The 8,328-nt window shown below is 58.3% G+C and overlaps 1 protein-coding gene across 11 annotated transcripts in view; it reads right to left on the bottom strand.

Moving 5' to 3' along the window:
• Nucleotides 1-1,030: 1,030 nt before the first annotated feature.
• TMEM63C (transmembrane protein 63C) overlaps nucleotides 1,031-8,328 on the bottom strand; it is a 78,188-nt gene continuing 70,890 nt past the window's right edge. For 8 of the 11 annotated variants that reach the window (XM_073349275.2, XM_073349270.2, XM_073349271.2 and 5 more), the window contains 7 exons: nucleotides 7,493-7,558; nucleotides 6,950-7,112; nucleotides 4,890-4,995; nucleotides 4,277-4,444; nucleotides 3,668-3,783; nucleotides 3,133-3,204; nucleotides 1,031-2,778 (listed from right to left, as the gene is read on the bottom strand). In XM_073349275.2, the coding sequence (XP_073205376.1) occupies nucleotides 2,566-2,778; nucleotides 3,133-3,204; nucleotides 3,668-3,783; nucleotides 4,277-4,444; nucleotides 4,890-4,995; nucleotides 6,950-7,112; nucleotides 7,493-7,558 (904 nt within the window). In that variant the 3' untranslated portion in view covers nucleotides 1,031-2,565. The remainder of the gene's footprint in view (nucleotides 2,779-3,132; nucleotides 3,205-3,667; nucleotides 3,784-4,276; nucleotides 4,445-4,889; nucleotides 4,996-6,949; nucleotides 7,113-7,492; nucleotides 7,559-8,328) is intronic. The other 3 variants (XM_073349279.2, XM_073349280.2, XM_073349278.2) reach the window with 2 other exon arrangements.

The following is an 8,328-nucleotide window of genomic DNA, read 5'->3' as shown; positions in this document are numbered from 1 at the left end:
CCCTCCTGCCTGTCCCCTGTGCTCTCTCTCTCACACACACACACAAACCACGGCCCTTCTAACCACACTAAGGGGGGGAACCAGGCCCACTCGCTTTTGCTTGGATCCTCATTTGTGCACCAGCATCATCCCCACAGCCAGCCCGGCTCTGGGCATGGGGAGTGGTAACTGTCCTGCCTGTGGGGCCGGAGCCCAGTTCCTGCGAGAGGGTTGTGGCATCATGGCTGCCTTGAGGGCAGTAGGGGAGCCAACATATTTTTTTAATCTCACACCCTTTGTTTTACATTCACGGTTTTATTTGTTGGCTGCGGTGATGGATGGGACTCTGTAATGCGCTCAGAGGGCAGCTCACATACCTCCCTCCCTCCCTCCCGCCACCCGGCAACTTGAGGCAAGTTGCTGGCAGGGCTGAACGGAGCCTGCAGCCGCACAGCTCAGAGAAGGTTGAGCTATGTACCTACCAGGCTCGGCTGTCGCGTCAGCCTGGGGGAACTCTGTGCCACTGTGTGCGCGCAGCATTCATGTCCCCAGCTGATTTGTTTTTGCTTCCCTGCAGAAAAATGACTTTTTGAGGGGGAAGCAAAGGGAAGTCACAAGCCATTACACTTGTGTGCACGCGTACACACACACACGCACGCCCCACCCCCCCCAGCAGCGCAGGCGCACTGGTTCAGCTGATAGTCCCAAGCCGCCTCAGCCCCCTGCCACCTCTGCTGGCTGCAGGATGCTCTGCACCCCCCCCCGTTCCTGCCACCATCATTCCTCAGCCATAGGGGGTGTGGAAGGGGGGGGGGGGTCACTGTACTTGGTGCTGCTCCCTAGTCTGCCTAACCCCTGTGCATCTGCCCCAGGACCCCCCCCCCCCCGAGAAGCCCACACCCATACTCCCACCCTGCAGAGCCTCACCCCCTGCAGCTGGAGCTTCCCTGCATCCAGACTCCCTGCTGAGACCCCCCCAATATAGACTCCCCCACCCCTGCAGCCAGCCCATCCCCCCACTGCACTCAAACCCCCACCCTGATGAGCCCCCGCCCCCGGTATCTAGACCACCCTGATGAGCCCTCAGCACCTGGCCCTTGCCCTGCACTTGGAACCCCTCCACCCCAAAACGAGCCCCTGTGCATCCAGATTTCCCCATTCCCACCTGCCCCCCACCACATCCGGATCCCTCACTGAGCCACCTGCAACCATATTGCCCCCGTTTTACTGCAGGGCCAGCCGAAACAAGCTTTCATGAGGCTGCTCCATGTGTTCTCCAGTCCAGGCGATGGGGGCAAAGGTTTTCCCGCCCAGAGATTTCCCAGAAGGGTTCCCCAAAGGTGCTTGTTCAATCACATGCATAAGCCACTGCATGTATAGAGCCCCCCACTACTCCTAGCTGCCTCTTTACTTAAGCCCTTGGAGACTACATGCATCGCCGGAGGTCATGCCCAAAGAGCCGGCAGTCTGCAATATGGTGCTGTACAAAGCGTTAATGCTTCAGGGCACACGATTCTCCTTTCGCTGCCTGTTATTTCATCCTAGCCTCAGCACTCTCCCCCTGGTGCCCACCATATCTCTCTCTCTCCCTTACCCTGTGCTATGGGGAACCAGGTGACAGGCTCTGTATCTGACACTGAACCAAGGTGCAAGGAGCCCCAAAGACAGACAACGTTCACACACATAGCCACAAGCAGACATGGGGGGAAGGAACAGACGACACTCAGGCCTGGCGCTGGGGCCCAGTTAAAAGGGCAACTCCCCTGTCTTGCTCCTTGGGGCAGCGAGTGAGCGCACCACAAAGCTATGGGTTTGGCATCTGCACTTGAGTCTGGCTGGCTCCTGTGGCAGCCAAGGAGCTGCAGGCCTTTGCGTCTGCATTGGACACGTTCATCGGTGCTCTCTGGGCATTTTCCCTTGGCAGCAGGAGAACAAGCCCGTTCCCCATGCCCACCTCCCAATCTCCCCAAATATGTTGATAAAAAAGGTTCACAGCCACGTCTGCCCTGGCGCAATGGGTCTGTGCACCCCCAGCCCCAGTGTCTGGGGGCCACTCGCTCTACTACACCCCTCCTTTCCAAAGAGATGCTGAACCAGAGGGAAAGGTGGGGAAAGCAACGACGGGTGTCTGAGGTCTGTTGCGACTGACCCTGACTCCAGGAGAGGGGAAAGCCAGGAGATGGCAGGCAGGCTACTTAGCATGAGATGAATTAGCCATCGGCTCCAGTTGCTCAGAGCTGGAGCACAGGATGGAAGCAGGAGGCCTCCTGGGGTCTCTCCCTCAGTTCAGTTCTGTCTCCACCACTGCACCCTAGACCCCAGTATTATCTGTGTGCATGAGCAGGAGGCCACCGCCCCAGCACTGGGGCTTGGGCTCTCGGAGGCCAGGAAAGCCGCTGCTCCTTCAGCAGGGTTGGTTCTGGTCCAGTTAGCGGCACTGGACCCTCGCCAGGGCCTGAGAGCTGGCGGCAGGGTCCACATGGCAGATCAGGAAGCTTGGGGCCTAAAAGATGGAGTTTCCTCCCCGTTCTCAATACTTGATGTCGGTGTTTCTGTCCAGCTGGTGTTGCCACTGCGGGAGGCTGCTCAGTGGTAATGGACCTGGTCCTCCAGTATGGGCCCGGTTCTGAATTCGCCCTCCACAGTCTCCAGCTCCGTTTCAAAGCTCTGCAGGCCACCCTCCTCGCTGTTCTCCACCGGCTCCAGCCGGTTGCCCATTGTGCCGTAGGACTGGTGAGCTGGGGAGGCAGCCGGCGTCAGGCTCAGCTCCGGCTCCTGCAGCACCGTGGCCACGAACATCTGGGGCACAAAGCAGACAATGGGCTAGAGGCGAGGATCAGAAAGAGACACCGCTCCCACTCAGAATCCAGGCTGGACGAAAGGCGGGATTTGATTGGCCAATGAGGTTGGGGCGTGTGAGTGTATTACCCTCATTCACAAGAGCTGTGCACCAGGAGATGCGTGGCTATGGCGGGGTAGAGGCACGTCTGGGTCACCGTGAGAGTCTCAGTGCAGTGCTCCTGGTCTCAGGCATTAGTGGTTGGTTGCGTCAGAGTGTTTTGACGCTGCATGAAGCTGACTCCCGAAGCGAGGTGTCTGGTGCGTGAGGCCAGGGAGGGGGTGGGAGGCAGGCGGGGGAGCGGATATACTCACATTTGAGTTAGGGGTTGAGGAGATGCTGCTTCTTTCTGTGTCGTTGAAGGTGCCTTCTGACTGCTCGGACATCTGCCGGAAGATGGGGGGAGAAGATGAAGCAGTCCGGGAGGGAGGCAGCAGCTCCCCAAAGTGGTGGGGGCAAACCCCAGGAACACACCCTCATACAGCCCTTTGAGACCATGGGGTTGGAGAGGGAGGGGATCACATTTGCAGCCACTGAGAGCTAGGATTAACTGAGCTGACCACGCCCATCAGAGATACCTGCCCAGAGATGGACCCACAGCTGGTTTTACAGCTCACAGAGATGGCTAACTGCAGCACAGACACACCCAAAGCTGGTGATGGTGAATGGACAGAGGGGGGATGCTCTGCGCAGCACCAGGGGAGTCAGCCCTGTGTCTGCTCCAGACGCAACTAAATCGTCAGGCATCTCAGTACATATGGACCCCCTGAGAGGCAAGACACAGACAAACAGGACAAAGAGACGATGAGTCAGATCCTGGGACCAAAGTGGCTGCTTTCCCTCTCTCACCTGGTAGCTGGAGGGCTTCCTTGGCTGTAGCTTCTTCAGACACAGGCCAAAGAAAGAGAAGAGGATGCAGGATAGAAGAACCACGAAGGTAAAGAGGGTGATGGGACGGATGGGACCTAGAGCAGAGAAAAACAGCCAGCCAGCATGGGAGTCTGCATCAGAGTCCACCAGCTTCACTTCCTACCAGCCACAAGAGCTTCTGAGTACCAGCCGAGATCTCCCCCACATCTGCCTGAGCCCCTCCACCCTGAGTACCAGCCAATATCGCTCCCACCTCTGGCTAAGGCCCCCCCTAAGTACTAGCTGAGATCTCCCCCACTCTGAGTAGCAGCCAAGATCTCCCCACATCTGACTGAGTACCCCCCACAAGTACCAGCCAAGGTCTCCCCCACATCTGGCTGAGCCCTCCCCCCACACGGTGAGTTCCGTCGAGATCTCCCCAACATTACCCTTTCCCCATTTATTTTCTCCCTGTCCGCCCCATTCCCCCTCCTCCTGTTCCTGACGAGAAGGCGATGGTCACTAGCTGGCTGCTTGTCCCCTAGAGAAGTGAGCCCTGATACAGATAAGGTCTAGGCTGGAGGAGTCCCTGCCCTGAGTCCACCCTACCTAGACGCAAGACAGAGAAGAAGAGCAGCCAAAACATGCAGAGGATGGGCGCCACCACCACCTGGCTGACGGCCGCCGAGTGGATGCGCTGGTTCAGCTTGGTGGGGATGTACACGTAGTAAATGTTGTAGCGATCGACCATGTGCTTCAGCAGCATGTAGAGCAAACCTGGGCCAGGAGGATGAAGGAGGATCAGGACAGGTGCCACCACTGGACAAACGGGGGTGAAGCGAGAGCACCACGGCTAGGAGAGGGGATGAGGGACTGGGCCAAGGAGAACAGTCCATGGAATTGATGCCAGTGATGAAGTTTTGGGCCAAGGGATTTGGCAGCTGATCCCTGCTCACTTCTCTGTACCAGGGCTGGTTCCCCAGTCGCTGCATGACAGTGTGTGTGTGGGGGCGGGGGCGGGGGGGGTGTTTCAGCAGGAGGCCAATGAGACCAGACAGAGCTGCCTTCTGATGATCAGCTCACCTCCCAAGGAAGCAAACAGACTCTCCTGGGAACATGGGTGTGGGTGAGGCAGCTTCCAGCCCCGGGGCCAGGCCCAGAGGAGATGGTGAGACAGCTGAGGGCCGGGCTCGAAGCTCACAGGACTGGTACATCCACTCACCAAAGGGAACGATGATGGGGCAGGTGATGCTGTAGGTCATGACGACAGCAAAGATGCAGCACGTCCAGGCGTACTCCAGCCCAAACTGGAACTCATAGGCTTGGCTCTGAGGCACAATCAACAGCCCAGTTACCCTGCTGCCTCCAGCCTGGTACTACCGTGTGTGTTACCACACTGGCTGGAGGCCTCAACTGAGATCGGGGCCCCTCCCACTAGGCACTGCACATACGCATGGTGGAGACAGCTCCTCTCCTAGAGAGCTCGCACTCTGCATGGACAGACGGAAGGCAGAGAAAGGATGTATTGCCCCCACATCACAGATGGGAAACTGAGGCACCGAGAGATGACAGGCCTTGTCCCAGTTCACCCACAGAGTCTGTGGCAGAGCCAGGAACTGACCCCAGATCTCCCAGCCCATTGCCTTCCCTCAACCCCACGCTCCCCAGCATCTCTTCCAGGGCCTGGCAGCAACTCCTAGTCCTTTATGCTTCCTTTCTTCCTGTGTAAGCCACCCAGGCACCATGACGCAGCCATTGCCTGCTGACCATGGAAGGGATTCTCCTTCAGAGCCGGGCGCTGCTGCTCTTCACACAGCCAGTGGGGTCACTACTGAGCAACATGATGTACTCCCTTGCCGCGGTGGCTTCCCAGACCTGCACCGATTGCTTCCTCTGCACAGCTTACCCCTGCCAGCCACAGAGGGACTGGAACCAAAGCCAAGCGTCCTGCAGCAGCCTCCAGCAACAAGCCTGTCCCCAGCACTGGGACCAGAGCTAGAGTTGCCAACTTTTGAATCTCACAAAACCTAACACCTTAGCCCTGCCCCTTCCCTGAGGCCCCGCCTCCTTCCCTGCCCCTTCTCCAGGGCCCTGCTCCCCTGCTCGCTACATTCTCCCTCCCTCAGTGGCTCACTCTCTCCCCGCTCACTCATTTTCACTGGGCTGGGGCAGGGGGTTGGGGTGCAGGAGGGGGTGAGGGCTCTAACAGGGGGTGCAGGCTCTGAGGTGCGGCCAGAAATGAGGGGTACAGGGTGTGGGAGGAGGCTTCCTGCTGGGGCACAGGGTTGGTGTGTGGGCTCTGGCTGAGGGTGTGAGCTCTGGGGTGGGGCCGGGGATGAGGGGGTTTGGGGTGCAGGAGTGGGGGGTCCAGGCTGAGGGGTGGGGCAGAGAGGTTCAGGGTGTGGGAGGGGGCTCTGGACTGGAGCAGGGGATTGGGGTGGAGAAGGGGGTGAGGGTATGGGAGGGGGCTGCGGGGTAGGGGGTTGGAGTTCAGGGGGGTGAGGGTTCCATCTGGGAGTGCAGGCTCTGGGGTGGGGCTGGGGATGAGGGGTTTGGGGTGCAGGAGGAGAATCTGGGTTTGGGAGGGCTCAGGGATGGGGCAGGGGGTTGGGGTGCGGGCTTACCTCCGGCAGCTCCCCGTCAGTAGTGCAATGGAGGGACTAAGGCGGGCTTCCTGTTTGTCCTGGCACCACGCTGTGCCCTGGAAGCGGTCAGCAAGTCCGACTCCTAGGTGGAGGTGCGGCAGGCAGCTCTGTGTGCTGCTCTCGCCCACAGGCACCACCCCCGCAGCTCCCACAGGCCGCGGTTCCCAGCCAATGGGGGTGTGGAGCCGTTGCTCGGGGCAAGGGCAGTGTGCAGAGCCCCATGGCCTCCCTGCCTAGGAGGCGGACCTACTGATTGCTTCCGGGGCGCAGCATGGAGCCAGGACAGGTAGGGACTAGCCTGCCTTAGCACCGCAGCATTGCCGACCAGACTTTTAATGGCCTGGTCGACGGTGCTGACCACAGCCGCCAAGGTCCCTTTTCGACTTGGTGTTCTGGTCGAAAACTGGATACCTGGTCACTCTAACCAGAGCCCCACCTCCTGGAGCAGCCCTAGGCCACGGGTCTCTCCCCAGAGGCATTGGGACCAGAGCCCCACCCTCCTGAGTATAAGACGTTGAGTTTCTGGCCAGGACAGTGGAGACAGGCTCTGGTGGGTCTGAGAGCCCAGGAGGGGTGTGGCAGCTGGGCAACGTGTGGGTGCAGGTGTGCAAGGAGTGCAAGGAGTGGAGCCACGTACCCGCTTGATGTGGAGCCGCTCTGGCTCCGACTTGGCAAAGCAGAGGCGGGCTGCGTAGACGATGAGGCTGGGGATGCGCAGCAGCTCCATGGCTGTCCCGATCAGGCTGGACGTGATGACGTAGTTGACAAAAAAAGCGCCGTTATCAGGGAGGAAAACACACCTGCCCCCGGAAACAACAAGGAGGGAAGAGAATGAGATGTGCCCCAAGCAGATGGCCAGAGAAGAGCTGTGCCAGGCTGGTGGCTGCAGGACTCATGCCCGAATCACTCCAAGCTGCTGCGCAGCAGTGCAGGGGGTGACAGCTGCAGGATTGCTGGGTCCATGAGCTTGCAGCCCCTTCTGCTCAGGGGATTGCTCAGAAATGGGGTCCAAAACTTGGGGCATCCACAACACTGCAACCAAAACACTGACAGTGCAAAATGCAATTCCTCTGCCCCCATACACACTCAGCTGTGCATGCAGCTCCCCCTAATCGACACGTGTACGCACATCCCCACACAAACACGGCTCCACACATGTTCAGGGCCCGCCAGTACTCACTGGAACTTGATATTTGCCTCATCCAAGAAGTGAATGTCAAAGAGCCAGTGGAAGAAAAGATCTAAACTGGATAAGAGAAGGGAGAACAGGAGCTGGTTAGACGTGTGTTATACAGACAAGAGAGAATATCCAGGGCATATAGGCAAGAGTCTCTTTCTCTCTCTCTCTCTGTCTCTTGCATGCACACGCATGTACGCACATGCAGAGAGCAGGGAAAAGTCTTGCAGCACACCTTGCCCCCACCCATCTCTGGATTTCCCTTTGGCACGGGGCCTGACCTTGGTGTGGAACGTGCTCAGCCTGTTTTGTTCTGGCATTGTGTGAATAATAACACTAATGATAATAACCAAGGCTGGTCTGGGAAGGAACAGCTGGTCCACATGGCGCAAATGCTGGAAAACACTGTTCTCTCAAAGGTGGCAATTACTGAAGGACCTGGTTACAAGACCTGGAAGTCGCCACAGAAAGGGTTAAACCTACAAAGGAGCCGTGCCAAAATCTTACTGGAGTGGCTGCTGCTCCTGCAGAGCCCTCTTGGCTTGATGCTTTGGTCTGTTTGCACATCTCCAGCTGAGCAAAGGGCCACTAACTGCTTGGCAATTGCCCCAGCATAGCCAGAATCCATAGGTGGCATAAACCCATTGGCATCAGGGATATGACTGAAGGATCTCGATGCTCTGACTAGTCCCAGCTGCTTGAACAACCCCTTGATGCCACAGGCAGCTGAGGGCAAGTTAGGTCAGCCCCACGGCTTCTTTAAGTTGTGCTGGAAACCAAACTGGATCCCAGCCGGCTCTAGAATAAGGAAACCCCAAAGGTGATTAAAACCACCTTTG

This window comes from Lepidochelys kempii, chromosome 6 (genome assembly GCF_965140285.1).
Source record: "Lepidochelys kempii isolate rLepKem1 chromosome 6, rLepKem1.hap1, whole genome shotgun sequence".
Lineage (NCBI taxonomy): Eukaryota > Metazoa > Chordata > Testudines > Cheloniidae > Lepidochelys > Lepidochelys kempii.
Note: the sequence above shows the minus strand (reverse complement) of the source record. Positions and strands in the feature narration are given on the sequence as shown.